At 37.0% G+C, this 19,659-nt stretch overlaps 1 protein-coding gene across 1 annotated transcript; it reads right to left on the bottom strand.

Annotated features, from left to right (window-relative positions):
- Positions 1 to 1,459: 1,459 nt before the first annotated feature.
- Positions 1,460 to 11,978, bottom strand: si:dkey-125i10.3 (neurofilament heavy polypeptide). Its single transcript, XM_056457660.1, has 8 exons — positions 11,302 to 11,978; positions 8,954 to 8,989; positions 8,753 to 8,870; positions 8,452 to 8,592; positions 8,305 to 8,349; positions 6,477 to 8,120; positions 4,792 to 4,897; positions 1,460 to 2,784 (listed from the first exon to the last, which is right to left on the bottom strand). The coding sequence occupies exons 2-8, from the start codon at positions 8,961 to 8,963 to the stop codon at positions 2,680 to 2,682; spliced, it is 2,169 nt and encodes a 722-aa protein (XP_056313635.1). The 5' UTR covers positions 8,964 to 8,989; positions 11,302 to 11,978; the 3' UTR covers positions 1,460 to 2,679.
- Positions 11,979 to 19,659: the final 7,681 nt, after the last annotated feature.

Below are 19,659 nucleotides of genomic sequence, written 5' to 3'. Positions count from 1 at the left end.
GACAAAAAGTTTAGATTACAAGATAAATTGCTGAAATTATGACTTAAAAAGTCAAAATTATGAAATAAATGTTTTTAATTATGACAGTCATAATTATGATAAAAAAAGTCCAAATGTAAAAATGTGAATTATGACATAAAAAGTCAGTTATAAATAATGACTTGAAATGTCACAATGGCTACATTACAAAATATGCGTTAAAAACTTAATTAGAAGACAGCGAGGTTTAAATTCAGATGTAAAATATCAAAATGATCCCTTAAATAGTGAAACATTATTACTTAAAAAGTTTATATTGTTATTATTATATATTATAATTAAATTGTGATTGTGACTTCTATCTTGTGTTTTTATAATTTTGAGTGGAAATTACAAAATAAAAAAAATCTACATATTTATTTTAAAAAATAAAAGTGTGACTTTAAAAGTCAAAATTCATTCATTCATTCACTTTCTTTTCGGCTTATTCCCTTTATTAATCTGGGGTCACCACAGCGGAATGAACCGCCAACTTATCCAGCATATGTTTTACGCAGCGGATGCCCTTCCAGCTGCAACCCATCACTGGGAAACATCCATACACACTCATTCACACACATACACTACTGATAATTTAGCCTGCCCAATTCACATATACCACGTCTTTGGACCTGTGGGGGAAACCGGAGCACTCGGAGGAAACCGACATGAACACGGGGAGAACATGCAAACTCCACACAGAAACGTCAACTGACCCAGTCGAGGCTCGAACCAGTGACCTTCTTGCTGTGAGGTGAATGTGCTAACCCAAGTCAAAATTATGAATTAAAATGTTAAATTATGAGATAAATAGTTGAAATTATGGCAAATCTTCAAAATTACAAGACAAAAAGTTAAAATTATGCTTGAAAAAATTATTATTACATAAAATGTAGAATAAGTCATAGTTTTGACTTTTAAAAGCATTATTTATTTTTTCTTACCTGGTGGAAATGTGCACCGATACATTTCCACTTATGTCAATGGTTCCGCTGGCAGGGCTGTCACCCTAAAAGGTCTCTCACCCTAAAATGCAATGTTGATTTCAAGAGCCGTGAGTTATTCTGCCACTGATATAATTTGAGACATTATTTGAGGTCGAGAAATGCTGACTTCAGAAAGACGAGAAAAAAAATAGAAGATAAGAAATATGTTAATCAGAAAGAGAATTACTGTATTAAACCAGGGAATTTAGTCAGTAGGCTTGATCAATCAATGATAATTTACTAAAATAGTTATACTGTTCTGTACAATAAACCTTTTTAATGATGATCTGATGGGTAACCGGATGTACTTTGTTTAAAACTTTGGTTCGCTGAAACACAATATTGATTTATTGAAAGTATCTAAACTAACAACATATTGACAACACAAAATGCAATCTATCAGACAACCTTTTCATTCATGCAGTGACAATAAAACCGTAAAATACAGCAACAAATAAGAGAACAACAAAAATAATACACTTTATTAGTGCCATGCAACGTAAATCTTTTGAATCACTGATCAATTGTGTCCGGAATCTCACACGATGCACTTATGAACAAATGTGAAAAACAATCACAAAATTAGATCTTTAATCCTGAAGAAAATACGTCTTTACCTTATGTTGTTTTTAACTGGAACAATATTTTTAATAATGTAAACTGGACTCAAGCATGGTCATTACCTCAAAATGTGTTAATTACAAATAAGGCTGAAGAAATATCGTTTAAATTACTTCATAGAGTTTATCTTACAAAAGTATTTCAACAAAAATGTTAAATTGATCGAGTTAGAATGCTGTTTTTGTTAAAACTTTAATGAAACTATTTCTCATTTATTTTGGTCTTGCCAATATACAAAACATTTTTGGATTAATGTTAAAGCTTTTATTGCTTATAATATTTTACAAATATTTTCCTTATCTTATAAATATGTGATTTTAGGTTATTATGTTAAGTATTGCTCTTTAAAAGATGCTGGTTTTATCATAAATTTTATTTTATTATTGTGTAAATTTCACATACACAAATGTAAGTTTGCTAAAAGCAAACTTCTCTTCATAGTGCTAGAAAAAGAGATTAAAATGTATATAAAGTTATTTCTAAGTCTAAAAATAGCAATTAAAACAGTTAATATATGCTCCCCCCTTAACATTTTTGTATAGAATTGTTTGTATATATGCATTTTCTGTACTAAAAGTGCATCATTAACCTCTGTTAACAACTAAAATTAGAAAATGTATAATATATTTGTATGTAATCTAATGTTTATGTACCCTCTCCTCTCGTTCTTCTCCCTTTTTAATGTAATTTATTCTTTCCTCAAAGAGGTATAGGGCTGTGAAGTGGTTTTGTTGTATAATAATACTGTACATGGTTAATAAAGCTAAAAAAGCAAATGTGAAATTATTGTTGTTTTGTAGCTGCACTGTAAAAAGCAATGAGCTGACTTCAAATGATTAAGTAAATGAACATATATATGCACAATATTAAAGATTTTCAACTTAACGGTTCCACGTTACAAAGGGTTTACTCACTTTTTAAAGTAACTAATCACTTTTTCCTGTGCTGTAAATAAAGAAACATTTACATCCGTTCTTACTGAATTCAAGCAAACTTAGTTTCGGACTCTGTAGTGTTGGTTATCATGTTGACAAGTCCTGTCGAGGAAGAGCCATCAGCGCTGGAAGATTTGATCAAAGCATTTTTCACAGAGGACTTTCCCAGCATGGTGGTACATAGATAAAGAGAGATCCCCCAGAGGACTGCTGCAGCCATTACACTGAAAAAAACACAGCATTACTGAGCACTGCAATGCACTGTGGATGCTCAGAGAAAAAATAATAATAAATGGGACACTCAATCTAGAGATGTTTATTCTCTCATGCCATGCCAAATGTATATGACTTTCTCTCTCCACATGTTAGAAAAACAGCCTCTGTGAGCACAAATAAGGCAAGAGAGGAGACCCTCCAAATGTTAAAAATAAATGATGCTTGAAGAGTTCACACTTAGCTAATGATTGATTATAAAGCTTGTTTGGCATGCAGTGCTAGGAGAGAGCCCTGAGCTTATGAGATCCTCAAGCCCTGGGCTCCCTCCCGTTTGCAGGGCGCGAGAGGTGTTTGAGCTCAGGTAGATCTCAATGAACTCCCCCCGGCTTATTTCTGGCTAATGACAGGTATAAGATGGCTAAGGAGAGATGTACACATTCTAAGAGCTTGGCTATGGTATCAATTTGGTTCCATTTACTTAGGTTGTGTGTTTTTTGGACTGTGGGAGGAAACTGGGAACCCGGGGAAAACCCACGCGAGCACGGGGAGAACGAGCAAACTCCACACAGAAATGTCTCTGGTTTAGTAGGGACTTTAACCAGAGACATTCTTGCTGTGAGGCAACTGTGCTAATCACTGGGCCGCCATGTCCCCCATCTGAAATAGAGGGGGAGTAAGGGGGATTCTTCAAGAGGAAGATATTGAGATAAGAAAACTCTGGTTATTTATAGTGAGTTAGGAATCATCTGATTGGAGAATCAATCGTAAGCTGAAGCAGGACCACCTGAGAACAATCATAAGCACGTGATCCTCTCGAAATGAGTTTATAAGTAAACTTCAGAAAGTGGACTTGTGAAGAGGATTCAGTGTTTTTACCAGGGCTCATGGGCCAAAGTAGGACAATTTGTAAGAACCAATGGTTTAATTAGAAAACTAAAATTACACTTAAACCACATAATTTACCTTCACTTCATAGTGATTCACTTTTGTTTTTGAGAATTGAAATATACTTTTAAGCGATAAAAAAAATATCAGACTCCTTCCAAATCCACGGCACTGGTGTAATAACATCATGTTTAGGTTGATTTATTAAGAAATGAATGCAGTATGAGCACACAGAGGAGGGTGTTTTTAGACGGATGAAAAATGTTGATATGCAAAGGAGAAACCAGGGTGGATGTTGCATAACAGTTAAGAATCTGGACTGTTCATTGTGGGTCTTGCTCACACAAAAACAATTATTTTGCTCATTCTATGGATGTCAATGACTGCTTTTTTCCAACATTCTTCAGAAAGAAATTAAGGCTCAATCCCAATTCTATTTTTGTACCCCTTCCCCTTGGCCCTTGAAATGGAGTGTGAAGAGGAAGGGCTTCAAATTTTACCCCTTAGAAATGGGACAGCACTTCAACACCTGCACACGACATCATATGTCATCATGAGCTATTACTTTATATGAGATTGATGATCCTGACTGCTGTAGTTATTCCAGTTATGTTATTTTTTGGTATTTACTGCATCTTCAGGAAATCACTGAAAGCAACGATATCATTTTATCATAACAGTCCAATGTGGTAATAAGCTCGTAACTGTCTTGTGCATTTACACTGTGGCCATATTCAAAAAGACTGTTTCTCAACCAAGGCTATCTATGCTTATGAGGGAGAGCGGGACTTTCCAATTCCAATGACATTTACAAAGAGAGAATGTCAATTAATTTTTTTTATCAAGTGTGATTATAAAAAATATAATTTACTAATTTTTGATATAAGAGACTGGCTAAATGTACACACTGTTGCCACACAACTGTTTAAACCCCGTATATAAGTGATTTTTGCATATGTGCCCTTTAATGTAAAATATAAATAATGCATTTCATAGGTTTTTGACCTTGTTTGATTTGGCAGCAGGTGGAATACACAGACAAAGGATTCAAAACTATTTTTAGGAAGCATGAGACACTGGCTTCTAATCCTGACTGAGTACAGATGAAGAAGAGATTTGAAGAAATAAACCTTCAAACAATCTGGATGGCAGCGAATGTCAGGAATGTTGATGGTGATTTTCACATTTCCATTTAAAGGCAGCTTGCAGAAGGAACACATGGTTTTACTTTTCACACTGCAAAGAAACACACACAACACCTCTGATTAAAAATGAAACTCTACGATTTACTAACACAAATATGTAAAAAAAAATGCATGCAGATTTAAGTAGGACAGGTCAAACTTACTGTTTAGAGAATTTACAGCGATGGTGCTGCTATGTGTACTGATTTATACTAATAAACGATACTGTGTTAATATGTCATGTTTCCAGAGATCAAATATTTGAAATGTAATTGCTATAAAAAATTAATAAAGGAAAATACTATAACACATACTCTAACAGAAAATGTTGGCCAAATCATACACTGTTAACGATTTTTGCAAATTACACAGTATTTAAGTCTAACACAAACTGTATTTTATTGTAGAACCGTTATGCAGTATGTTACTGTACTTTAAAGTTGCACTGTGAAAATTACTGTATATTTTACAATAATGATATAATACATATACAGCAACATAAATGGTAAAATACAGTATAGTATTTTTGCTGTAATTGAATTTACAGTAAGTTACTGGTGAACTGTTGCCCGTAGGTTACAGTAAACTCTACAAGTAATTGTTAACAGTAATCATTTGTCATTCCTCTTTCTGATTCTTTAGATCTCACTTGAATAGGTGCTGTCTGGATAACATAATGGTGAATTTCAGATTTGAAGCGGCTGAGACTTATTCTTCAGTAAGGCTCTGTGATTAATCGAAATCTAATCGCAATTGCAATTTGAAAAGTTGCGATTAGTTAATCGCAAGAGGCTGCGATATGAGATATATATTATTTCATTTCCTCCACCCAGAGCAAATGCGTGACTGCCATCTGTGTGTGACAGTCTTACTAGCCAATTGAGTAAGCACACTTTCGTTCTGCCCAATCAGAATTGCGCAACCGAACTATGCGGAACGCCCACAATAAAAAAAAAAAAAAGAAAACAAACAGGAAAGGGTTTACAAGTAGGATAATGGTGTCTGCTGCTTCAGAAGCATTAATAGACAAAATAATATCAAAGAAAAACAGCATTGGTAATATGGGAATATTTTGGTTTCAAAGTCACAGACACCGAACAAAAACAGGTAATTTTTAAGAGATGTCGCAGAATTGTTGCCACAACAACTTGCAAATTATTGAGCTGAAGCTTGACTGCAAAAATTAAATCGCAAATCAGATCACAATCGAAATACCTATTAAAACAATCACAATTAGGTATTTTCCCCAAATCGTACAGCCCTTTTCTTCATTATGTTGATGTGCCTCCAACTGAAATGGAATATTGATAGGGGCTTTATTTTTGCACATGGCAAACTAATGGTTAGATGGGTGTGGTTAAGACTGGTGTGGCTGAAGCCATCAAACTAATATTAACAGAGAAGCACTACCATTCCAATCACAAAAGCAAACATTCAGATTTTAATTGAAGATTACCAAAACGTTTTTTTTTCTTCAGTGGATTAACTCGCGAGGATTAATTATTCACCTAACGAATAACAATGTGCACTAGTAAAATAAGTATGGTAAATTTTGATTTCACACAGATTTTAAGTATACTTCAAACAGTTAACGTGACAAAATGAAGCTGTTTTATAAATGACTGACTTACTTCAGTGCAGATTCTTTGTTCAGCCTGTTTTTCTCTGCTGGCACTAGAAGCTCTTCAGTTGTTTTAGCTGATGAATCTGCAGTTGGAGCTTTCAGAGGAGTGCTGTGATCATTTGTAGGCTGGTTTTCTGCTTGTCTTGGTTTAAGTTGAGCTTGTACTACAGGTGCGTGAGCTGTTGTGACTTGTTCAACTACACCATTTTCTTTATTACCTGTGGTATATGAAGGTTTAGACTGATTCTTGAGTGGAGTTTGTCCTGTTTTCTCTAGCATCTCTCCTCTGAATTGTCCATGATCTGCTGAAGTTTTATCTGCAGGTGCTTTCTTTGTTTCACCTTCAGTGTCTTCAGGCATCTTTGCTGGTTTTTCTATAGGTTTGGCTATGGGTTTCTCCACAACACCGTTCTTCTGCGTGTCTACTTGTGTCTTTAGTGGTGTTTCAACAGGTTTGACTACAGGTTTCTCTACTACATCCTTTTTTAGAGCATCTGCTGGTGTCTTCAATGGTTTGTCTACAGTATTGACTTGTGGTTTCTTTCCTACATCCTTTACAGCAGCATCTTCTTGTGTCTTCAGTGGTGCTTCAACAGGTTTGACAACTGGTTTCTGTAGTACATCTATTTTTTGAACATCTGCTGGCGTTATTGGTTTGTCTACAGGCTTGACTACTGGGTTCTTGATTACTTCCCTTTTAGGACTGTCTGCAGTTGTTTTCAATGGCTCTTTTGCATTTTTGCATGTAGATTGCTCTACTGTGTCTTTTATAGGAGATTCTTTTGGTGGCTTCAATGTTTCCCCTGAAGGTTTGACTACTGGTTTTTCCACTACACTTTTAACTTGTGTGTTCAATGGTTCAATGGCAGGTTTATTTGTGGATTTCTCCACTGCATCCTTTTTAGGTGTATCTGTAGATGTCTTCAGTGCTTCTTCTAATGGTGTTACCACAGGTTTTTTCACTATACCTTTCACAGGAGTATCTGCAGGTGTCTTCAGCGTTTCACCTGAAGGTTTGTTTACCGGTTTCTCAAATACATACTTTTTAGGAGCGACTGCAGGTTTGTTCAGTGGTTCTTTTGTAGATTTATCTGTAGATTTCTCTAATGCATCCTTTTTAGGTGTATTTGTAGATGTCTTCAGAGCTTCCTCTGTAGGTTTGACCACAGGTTTCTCCATTATGCCTTTCACAGGAGCATCTGCAGGTGTCTTCAATGGTTCTTCTGCCACTTTGACCAATGGTTTCTCCACTACATTCTGTTTCAGAGTGTCTATAGATGTCTTCGGTGCTTCCTCTGATGATTTAATTACCTGTTTCTCCACTACATCCTTTTTAGGAGTGACTGCAGGATTGTTTAGTGGATCTTTTGTAGATTTTTCTGTAGGTTTCTCCACTACATCCTTTTTAAGAGTGTCTGTAGATATCTTCAGTGCTTCATCTGATGGTTTGACTACCAGTTTCTCCACTAAATCCTTTTTGGGAGAGTCTGTGGATGTTTTCAGTGCTTCCTCTGTAGGTTTGACCACAGGTTTCTCCACTATGCCTTTCACAGGAGCATCTGCAGGTGTCCTGTGTGGTTCTTCTCTGGGTTTGACCATAGATGTTTCATCTACATGTGCTATCTTTGCATTCTTAAGCACAGTATGTGGACTGTAAAACATTCAGAAAAAAATATGAAGCATCTTCTTCTACACCTCATGAAATATTAAATGCTGGTGTAGTCAGTAAAGAATTCAAGAACATATGATTTCTGCTTCAGTTGTTCCATTTCCAACTTCCATTTGAAAAAAGAAATGATACAAGGCCCTACCCAGTACAGAGAAATGTACCTAACCTTTTGGCCAGATATGGTCCACTTTTGGCTGGTGTGTTTTCAGGCCTAAAGGAGCACAGATTGCTTGAGTTAATGCATCAAAACATGCATTGAATGCAGAATCACTGAATACAGTAATTGCAGACCAAACAATAAAACAGCTCTCACTCAAACTTCCTTAAGGCTGAGGTGACGTAAGAGTTTCGAGGGGGTGTGGATGAATCCAAACTGCTCTGTGCACATGGCATGATGGAGGAAGAAACTGGACTGCTCTCAGGTGATGACACATTCACAGGCTTTACTAGTTTCCTGTTAAAGAATAAGCAGAAAAAATGTTAGATAAATTGAGTGTTTAAAGGAAAGAGACAATGTTAACATTGAACAAAATTAGTGTTCAAGGAAACAAGGCCATTGTTTGATTGATACTACCGCTCTCATCCAGCAGATGACAGTGTAGGTGTGCATTTACCGTGGTTTTACATCTGACTGAGTCTCCAGAACCTCTTGAGATTTCTTAATCCAACATCCATCTTGCTTCAAATTTTTTCGAACTTTTGTCGCCTGTAACACGGCCTTCCTGTTAACATCTATAATGATGAGAGAAAACTATCTGTTAGTATATTTTTACATGCACAAATGTATATGTTTTATTGTTTATGCATGCTTGTACCACTGGACATTGCAGGATCCTCTTCCACAGACAAACCTACATTAGAAATACAAGATATATGAAAGAGATTATTTTGCAGCACCCCTAAGTTATCTCTATCTTTCTTCTTGTTATTATCTAGATATATTATTTTATGTGCCTATACTTTGTGGCAGTTGTGACCTCATTCAAAAACAGCTTTGTTTTGGCACAACCAGGTGCTGCGATCCCCTTTACTTTCAAGAGATGCATTCACAAAAAATAAAAAATGAAAAATGTTGCACAACTGCATTTCTTTACAGCATGTTTGTGTTATCTAGGTTGCCATCCAGAACAAAATCTCTGGTGCTGTCAGTCACACAATAAAATGTATTGTGAAAATGTTTTCTTCATGCACGTTTGGTAATGCATTTTAATTAACTGCATTAAGTGGGCACATGTTTGTTCTTTGTTCTTTATCACTAAAGTGGTGCAGTTAAATAGCTAAAAGTTCATTAAAAGCATCAGGACAATAGTGAAGAGAAAGAATGCCACAGGCAACACAAATACAAGAACAAAAAGTAAATGTTCTAAACGTTTTTTGTTCGTTTGTTTGTTTGGCACATGCTTTATTATGTATTCCAAAATGAAATACCTAATTAAATTACATTAAGATGATATGAAACTACATTACTACTATAGGCTATTCTATCAACAGTTACTGTAAACAATCTTATTCTGACTAAAACAATAACTCACTTGATTAAATATCATGTAAACACTTTACCCTGACTTGCACTGGTGTTATTGCTGTAACATCTCAACCATAACACATGCCATGCACTGGCATTGTGCGCATGCTCCGGAAGACAGAGGTGCACATCACCTCTATCTTATTTACTAATTTAAACTTATATTTAATTCTGGTGGCTTGGGAACACCAACATACTGTTATACTACATAAACATATTCTTCTTCTTCCGTTTTCTTCTTCTGAGACTATTTTAAGAACGCATCTCCTCCTAGACTGTTCATACTATAACCACCAAACTAACTCTAAACCTTGACTATACTAAATTAAGTTGCTAAAGCTTTTCCAACTGATCCGACTTGTGGTTTTCCGAAAACTCACGGAAAATTCGGAAAAGCCCCATTGACTTAACATTGGACTTAACTTTGTGACCTCATACTGTAACTTTGCGCCAGACTGTCATACAGACTTAAGGTTACACTTAATTAACTCAGACTACCAATCTGCTAATCACTGATGACCTTTCAACTTACTAGCCACACCCTAGCAACCACTTACGGCACCTTAGCAACTGTCTCATAGACTTACATAATAAAAAAACCTGCCATTGACTTTACATTGGACATACTAACAACACACCAATATGAGAACCATGCTAGCAACATGCTAATTCATACTAGAACCATGCTAATTTATGTTTCAACCGCCTAGCAATAAACTTAGAACACCTTAGCAAATGCCTAGCAACACCTTAGCAACCACCTTCAACACCCGATCAACAAGAATCATGCCGATTCATACTAGAAACCTGCTAACTTATTTGTACTTTTCTCTCGATGTCAACTGCTTCAAAACCTCTAAAACGACTTCAATTATTGAAACTTTAAAACTACTACAAACTTTCAGACTAGACTTTCTCAAGCCACCATAGAGTTTGCCTACAAACTTTATTTTTCTAGTTAGAAATTTAGACCATAGCTTGTACGATTTAGACATACGGACAAAGTATTACCAGCGAAGGTACACAGGTAAGACTATGATAGTACTTAACAAACTTAAGACTGTTGACACCAAGTAAAGCATGATTTTGGCTGATTTATGTCCCTTTTAAATTGTGACACCTGAACACACTTCAAATGTCAGTTTGCAACACGTTTCACTATATTTGTGATAACATTTCTGGCCCTCACAAGATTAGCTCGTGCATCAAAAGCCTTTGTCGTCCTGCTAAAAACGTTGCAGGATCAAAAAGCACATCACACATGTATCGGTTAAGTCCAAACATAATGGCAGGATGTCCTCCTCACTTCCCAGAATAGTGAAACCGTCTTCATTGCTTATTTTGTTGAATTGTCATTGATCACAGTCAGGAAGAACCCCTGCTACATAATCCAAACCCACTCAAACAAAAGCTCTTCAACACTCACTGAGGAGATTTTACGTTTTACAACAAGACCGTAAAAGCTGCATTAGTGAGCTCCTCTCATGTATGCAGTCATTGTTATCTCTGTGAGGACATTCACAAAATGACCCATTTTGACTGTTCTATATACACACAAATCATAAATATGATTAAATGCGCAGGGCTGTGCATTTCTCTGTTGCAGTGTGTGCACTATAAAACAACAGAAGTTCTTACCTGTGTGCGATAAGCTGTGCAGTTTAGTCTGAGAGTGACTGAAAACTCACCAAACTGCAAACACTAGAAATGCACTGACAAAGACACAAAACACACACCTCCCTTGCATGCTTGAACCCACCTCTCACAAAAAAACTCGCATTCAGGCATAACTCGCATTCAGACACCTGTGAATTTATTTCCTTGATGTAAGATAGTGTTGTTGTCTGTATTCATGTGTGTGTGTGTGTTCTTCCAGTCCAGGAACTCTGCATTCTGGTCTGCTGTTGAAACACAGACAAAGTGAGACAAATGGGGTGCTGCCTGTCTTCTTACAGGGGTGTTACAGACTCCAACAGGTACAAAATGCATTTATTTTCACAGTTGTACAGAGTATGCATAACAAGCTGACTGGAAACTGCAGGATTACTTATACGTATAAATAGATTTCTTTCATCTGTCAACATGACAAACATTTGATCTCACAAACACACACCCACACACGTTTCCATATTTCCTTGCAACATTCAATAGGCTTAAATATTATTTTCTACTGTTTAAACCAGTGTTTCTCAACCACGTTCCTGGAGGCCCACCAACACTGCATGTTTTGAATGTCTCTTTTGTCACACTCATCACAGGACTTTGAGTATCTGCTAATGAGCTGATGATCTGAATCAGGTGTGTTTGGTTAAAGAGACTTGGAAAATGTGTGGAGCTGGTGGTCCTCCAGGAATGTATTTGAGAAACACTGTTTTAAACTATACCCAACCTAAACACATCCCTCAAGGAATACCTTAAAAGCAAGCAGACATATTTTTAGCATGATTAATTAGCTGTTTTTCTATTTCTATTTCTATACGATCACATTGTGGGTAATTTTGTTCTATGATTTTTTTGCATAAAGAATACCTGAACCACACAAAAATCATCGTCAAATAATCTGTATTTAGCAGTATGAAACAGCTGGTGGATTACAGTTTTCATTTTCAGAATTTTAAAGTAGAACTTGGATTGACAGTCACATATTTGTGGTCATATTATTAATGAGTAATGCATACATTTTAATCATCTTTTGCATATTTATGAGAATAACAAATGCATAGGTGGAGATTGTCCCTGATGCTATAGTGCAATGGTCTCAAACTCAATTCCTGGAGCTCCAACCACTTCTAACTCACACCTGCTTAATAGTCTCTAATAGTCTTGAACACCTTGATTAGTTTGATCAGCTGTGTTTAATTGGGGTTGAAGCAAAGCTGCGGCCCTCCAGGAATCCAGTTTGAGACCTATGCTATAGTGCAGGGGCTCTCAGACTTTTTCTTATGAAAGGCCAAAATCCAAGCTTGATTGAGAGCTGTGGGCCGAAGGTAAATATAGCAAACTGTATAACAATAAAGTTGCCATGGGTAATTTCATAATTTATTTCATAATAATTAAAAAAGAAAAGAAAAGATTACCTCAACCACATTTACTAATGCATTCTAATCTTTCAAAAATGTATAATATTTTAACAAACTTTGCCTTGATTTGCACGCTGATGTCTTCTGCTTTGTCCTCTATTTGTTAAGTGACACTACATACATTTTTAAAAAATCTGTTTCATTCAATTGAAACAATTAATTTCATTTTTGTTTGTTTTTTTTGTAGCTCAACAATAAACCAAACAGACAAAGGGTTATATTAAAGATCCCCTGTTATGCATTAAAAAAGGTCCTATTTTAGTTTGGGTGGTCTCCACCAACAGTCTGAGAAGCATGCAAGGTCAAAAACACTTTTATTGTCTTATAATATGATTTATTTTTACCTGATTATGCCAACGACTCCCATATGATTCGTTCAGCGATTCATTTGTTCCCAAAAACCCTCCTTACCACGGTGCTAATCTGCGCTGATTGGTCCTGCGGAAATATGAATTTATATAACCTAGTTTCAAATGATAATACTACATAATAATCTACATCTAACTGAAAAGTTTTATTCTTTGGTTTTAATTATATCACTTCATTCGAATATGTAACAGCCCAGCCATGAGGGATATCTCCCTGACTACTGCCTGAGCCAAAGTGATTTTTCCTTTGTCTTTGGGTTGATGCCTTCAGACCAAAGAAGCCCTTTTGTTGATAAACTTGTGTGGTCAGTGACTTGGCAAGTTTATTCAGACATTTATGAAGATGCTGTATGACTGCAGACTAACCAACACGTCTCAATAAAAAGGTTTCTGCTCGTTCAAGTCTCCTGGACTGGGTTCTCTATTCTTTATTCTTATTTTTTTTACAACAGTCCGATGACCCAGTCTATTGCGATTGATCAACTGCATTCAGCACAAGACAGAGGCTGTTTCTCAATATGCGTTCTTGTCTGTACTTGCGTTCTTGTGTCCTCGTGAATTGTTACCAACCGTCGCCGAAGTACTGTTCCAATTCAAAGTTCACATCTTGCTAAGTGCAGATAAAATTCCCAGATGTGTACTTGCTCCACCCCTTTGGCCAAGGATGCATCAAGAGGTGACTTGTGTGAACTTGCGAAGCTCAGGTATCCCAGAATGCATTGCAGCTAAACCAGCAAACGTTAATGGTAGAGAAAATAACCCGCACGGCTTTAAAAATACTCCTTTACTGTGTCACAAAATAAAGTTTAACAGTTTTTCAGGCGAGAATGTAGTTGTTTTAAACTCGAATCTGCAGTTTATTCACAAAGATAGCGCGTCTTTGGCGATGTTCGTTCGGGAGTTCGTTCTTTCAAGTCTGAACTTGGCAAGTCTGAACTTCCAAGGATGCAAGTCCGAACTTTGCATACTTGATATTAAGAAACAGCAGGAGAAAAACGCCCACCATGGCTTATCAACATTGTTGAAGTAGTCAGAGTGCAGAGTGTATTCGTGAGCCCAATGCAGGAGTGCATTAAAGCAATGCAGTTTCACACCAGCATATTGCTCTATTCTTAACCATAAGTAAAAACGGTGACACACATTCAGTATTAGTATCCACACAGTGGCAAAAGCTGAACTATTTTGAAACTTAACCGCCGCACGTGTGTAGGAATAGCTGACGGTACCCATAGCAATGACAAACGGCCGAGGATCGCGAGCTCACAAACGCATTTAAATCCGTAAACAAAGCAGCACACGTCACATTTTTAACGTGGTTTTAGACATGATATGAGAATATAAAGAGTTAAGCAGATACAGTACAAGCGGTTACAAATAACAAAACACAATTAAATACATAATTTGCAAGCTAGAGAAAACAAGGAGGCAACCATTTGAACCGCACTTACCTACACTTGTGAAATGGAGGAACATAGTATAGTCTTTTCTGTTCTTTCCTTTAACAAACGGCTGATAAATCCCCTGTTGTAAGCGTGTAGATTGCTGAAGCACTTGTCAGAAAAATGACTAGTGGTCGACTTAGGGCTATAATGCTGAGGTATTTTTGCAAAAATAAACTTCAACCACTGACTCTTCACAGCCTTATCTTTGGGTAGGGAAAATAACACTAGCTTCCTCTCACACTTCAGAGCAGACATGATTCAGACGGGGTCTGCTACAGTGTCTTCCTCTTTTTCTTTCTACAGTGTTTGTGGGTGAGGCTGGGGGTTTCGATTTTCCCGGGTCTGCACGCGCAACAAATGGGAGGGGCTTGAGTTCCGTATCGACATAACGCCGATGATAGAGTGGTTATCTCATCAATTTTCATTAAGATCTGAACCTGAAACTTATTCATCAACAGTCTAGATTTTTAACCATTGTGCAACCGCCTGCCCTGCTTCTTTCGCATATCAACATTTTTCATCAGTCTAAAAACATCCTCCTCTGTGTGCTCATACTGCATTCGTTTCTTAATAAATTAACAAAAACAAACTGTATTTTACAGCCTTTACCAATTTCAGGCAGAAGTAGAAGCATTACATCTCAAAAAGAGCGCCAGTGCTGTGTGTTTGGAAGGAGTTTGATTTACAAATCACTGACATGAAACACCCGACATTTTGTTTATTGTCTTAATGATACTATGTATTTTTTGGGATATGTTATAAAACATAAACGAACAAATGGAATCAAAGCTATGATATGTCAAAGTGGCCAAAAGGATCAAAAATGTCTCATGTGAAAAGAAGAGATAAGGAAGCAATAAGTTGAAGGAATAAACAAAAGAGGATTGTGCTTCATCCCACTCCATTTCGAGAATTGTTTTGTGTATGGATTTTTCGGTTCGAAATAAATAAATGAATCAAATCTGATCTTTATGAAAAAAATTGAAATATGTACTGACAGATGGGAACATTATTATGGTTAAGGTTAAGAGAAGAACTTGCATCAGTGGAGCAAATAATTAGCATCTAACTAACTGACAATAACAGAATTCCTGAAACGCAAAAAGGATTGTGAAAAAAACATTACAGAGAATGAACATGTACAGCACTTGTGCCTACAGGGGACAGCAGACCTTAGTTAACCCAACTAATTAAGTAAAACATGAGAACTATGTACAACATGACTAAACTACAGCCAAAACTCTCAGAGACAGATGGAATCCATTCACTGAAAGACAAATGAAAACAGGTTCTTCCAGATTCTGTACTGTACTGCTGTTTAAGTGTGTACATTACTATCATTACAGCAGGTGCTCAAACAGTTTTAGAGAATCTCAACATCTACTTTTACAGATAAGCGATACAGGTCACTGGGATAGAGCAACAGGCAAGTTCTAAAAAAATAAAACAGCTGTCATGATGATGTTGATTGTTTCAAAAACAGTAAGGGCATGGAAAGAAGGGATTAATGGGAAAGAAGAATGAAAACAAATGGTTCATTTTATGAGCCCAAGCAGGGAATGAATTGGATTAGCATCAGACGCCACACTCACAAACTGAAATCATCTGAAGCCTTTAGAGCAGTGGTGCTCAAACTTTTTTCATCAAGTACAACCTCAGAAGTAAATTGTCTCTCCAAGTACCCCATAATGACCTGTATTGATTGAAATACAGTAGCGGTGTAGGCCTATTAAACAGCTTCAGCTTGCACAGTTAAAAATGAGGCAGATTAATTCTAACTAGAAAAGTAAAGTTTGTAGACAAACTCTATGGTGGCTTGAGAAAGTCTAGTCTGAAATTTTGTAGTAGTTTTAAAGTTTCAATAATTGAAGTCGTTTTTAAGAGGTTTGAAGCAGTTTGCATAGAGTGATAACATAAAGGTTAGCAGGTTTCTATGAAATTGGCATGTTTCTTGCTTAGATGGTTACTAGGGTGTTCTGAGTGGTTGCTAAGGCATTACTATGGTGTTCTAGGTGGTTGCTAAGGTGTTGCTAGGCGGGTGCTAGAGTGTTCATAGTGGTTGCTAAGGTGTTGCTAGGGTGCTCTAGGTAGTAGCTAAGCTGTTGCTAGGGTGTTCTGAGCGGTTTCTAGGTCGTTGCAAAGGTGTTGCTAGGTGGTTACTAGGGTGTTCTAAGAGGTTGCTAAGCAGTTGCTTAGGCGTTGCTTGGTGGTTGCTAAGATGTTGCTAGGTGGTTGCTAGGGTGTTCTGAGTGGTTGCTAAGGTGTTGTTAGGTGGTTGCTATGGTGTTCTAAGTGGTTTCTAAGGCGTTGAAAGGCGGTTGCCAAGGTGTTCTGATTGGTTGCTAAGGTGTTGCTAGACGGTTGCTAGGGTGTTCTAGGTTGTTGCTAGGTGGTTGCTAGGGTGTTCTGAGTGGCTGCTAGGCGGTTGCTAAGGTGTTGCTAGGTGGTTGCTAGAGTCTTTTGACTGGTTGCTAAGGTGTTGCTAAGCAGTTGCTATGGTGTTCTAAGTGGTTGCTAAGGCGTTGCTAGGTGGTTGCTAAGGTGTTCTGAGTGGTTGCTAGGCAGTTGATAAGGTGTTGCTAGGGTGTTCTGAGTGGTTGTAGGGTCGTTGCAAAGGTGTTGCTAGGTGGTTGCTAGGGTGTTCTGAGGGGTTGCTAAGCGGTTGCTAAGACATTACTAGGGGGTTGCTAAGATATTGCTAGGTGAGTGCTAGGGTGTTCTGAGTGGTTTCTAAGGCGTTGATAGGCGGTTGCTAGGGTGTTCTGATTGGTTGCTAAGGTGTTGCTAGGTGGTTGCTAATGTGTTATAGGTTGTTGCCTGGGTATTCTGAGTGGTTGATAGGCGGTTGCAAAGGTGTTGCTAGTAGGTTGCTATAGTGTTGCTAGGTTGTTGCATGGGTGTTCTGAGTGGTTACTACGGCATTGCTAGGCGTTTGCTAGGGTGTTCTAGGTGGTTGCTAAGGCTGATCCTGGCCATTGATAAGGTGTTCTGAGTGGTTGCTAGGGTGTTTCTAGGTGGTTGCTATGGTGTTCAGAGTGGTTGCTAGGCAGTTGCTGACAGAAATTACCATGGTTCTAGTATGAATTAGCATGTTTCCAGCATAATTTCTAGCATAATCTCTCAAGCCACTGTAATAAGAATGTTTACTATTGTTAGCCATTTTATAAATAATTTAAACATTAACACTGTACTGTGCTTCCAGGTGAACGTTTAAATTAAAATGTGCTTTTAAAAGTTTGTTTAAAATAGCACTGTTCTTAAAAAGTAAAAAGAAAACTGCTGAACTCAAATGTAAACTTTTAACATATAGTAGCATCAAATCCTGAGCACTTCGGAATGATCGCTTCAGGGAACAATGCTGATCACATTGGTGTTACAGTATGCGTCAAAGGGTAAAAAGTTAATTATTGTTAAAGTATATATGCTTTTATTATTCAGCAATTCCTCCGCGTACAATTAAAAGGAAGCCAGTGTACCACAGTTTGAGAACCACCGATTAAGAGCGCACAAAATTGGAAAAACTTAAGGAGTCTAAAAGTAGTCAAGTGATAGGCTGAATTTTATACAGAACCATTTTTTTTTATTTTGTCTTTATTAGAATAGAACAGTAGATATTGATAAGAAGCAAAGTTAATGAGAGAGGATCAGGAAGGTCTCGCGAGTCGGGATTCAAACTGCAGCACAGTGTTACATTTGGAGTGATTTAGATACAATTTGAAAAGAAAACTCAAACAATTTGACATATTTTATCTGTTATCTTGAAAAAAACCTTATGGAATAATGCATCATTTCTGTAATGTTTTAATATGCTTTGTCATCTTACTCTGTTGTTCAAACAGGTCTTGTCAGTGTTTTTTTCCCTTTATTATTATGATTTTCATATTGTTTTTCCTTTTCTTTTTGTTTGCTTTGCCTATCTTATATGTAGACAAAATATATGAAACAGAATCCTTTTCTTTCTAAATATGCCTTCAGTAAAACTTATTTGACAAAAAAACCATACAGGACTTCTGAGAGAAGTGTATGGCATATACTGTAATGGTTGAAAAAATGACAAAAAGCTCCGTTCATGCCATAGTAAGCGGTGATTCAAAAAGATGTGAGTTAGAGCATGATCATGATCAACTTAATGCTGGGTTTTCAAAAGTTTGTAGCTTAGGGCATAGACTCTTTAAAAATTGCAAGGGTTAGCACACTGGTCAGTTATTGTCAGGTCATTTTCACGTCCCTAAACATGAAGCTGTAGAAAAAAAGCATGTCAATCTGATGGCCTCTGGTGGTCCTAAACCAGGGGAATGCTGTAACGGAGTCCAGGTTTGGCTGTATTAGACAAGAAAAAGTTGCAAACCCAACCCTGATGTTCATAGGAACTGATAAAAAGAGAACTAAAAATGAATACTGAAAAAAAAAAAGAGTAATATTTGAACTGCATCATTGTGAAACATGCATCAAAAATTCACTTTCAAGTTCACATGAAGCTGAACTTTATCTTATTATGTTTAGAGACGAATAGAGACAACACAGACTCTTTCTGAAAACATAGTCCTATAAACGTTTCTGGAGATGGTGAATTATGTAAAATGAACACTACGGGATGGTATGACGCCATTCCTTTGCGTGCTTACCAGCTAACTGCTTACCTCCGCATAAATGGCTTTCCTTTGTCCAGTAGCTCACCATGTACATCGGTGGACTTGAGACACAGAGAGGAGTTGACCATGACGACGGGGTTTGAGTCTGATAGAGATTGGTTCCAGAAAGTATGTAAGACAAAAACAGAATCCAAAAAAATAAAACAAACAAGTAAATAACAGGGTGAGAATGGGGTAAATCTGAAAACATGGTAAAAATCAGGCGAGGGCTTTTCTTTTTTTGGATTGCTCTTTAAAAATGTCGGTTGGGTTTAGGGAAGTAGGTGGGCGGGTCAACTGGTGCTTTTGAAAACACTATTGGTTGGGTTTAGGGAAGGAGAGTGGGTCAGTCAATCGGTCAGTCAGTCGACTAAAAACATACACAGTGGATTCGTGAAAACAAAAACTACAAAAAAAACGTAGCTCCAGGGACATATTTGGCGCTCTCCAGACATGTATATAGTGGTAGATTTTC

This window comes from Danio aesculapii, chromosome 5, assembly GCF_903798145.1.
Source record: "Danio aesculapii chromosome 5, fDanAes4.1, whole genome shotgun sequence".
NCBI lineage: Eukaryota > Metazoa > Chordata > Actinopteri > Cypriniformes > Danionidae > Danio > Danio aesculapii.
The sequence above is the reverse complement of the archived record's forward strand: the minus strand, read 5'-3'. Positions and strand labels throughout refer to the sequence as shown.

Coding starts and splice junctions, on each gene's coding strand:
- si:dkey-125i10.3 (XM_056457660.1), bottom strand. Junction 8,593..8,752: donor CAGTCAGATGTAAAACCACG/GTAAATGCACAC, acceptor ATTCTTTAACAG/GAAACTAGTAAAGCCTGTGA. Junction 2,785..4,791: donor GCCATCCAGATTGTTTGAAG/GTTTATTTCTTC, acceptor TGTTTTTTTCAG/TGTAATGGCTGCAGCAGTCC.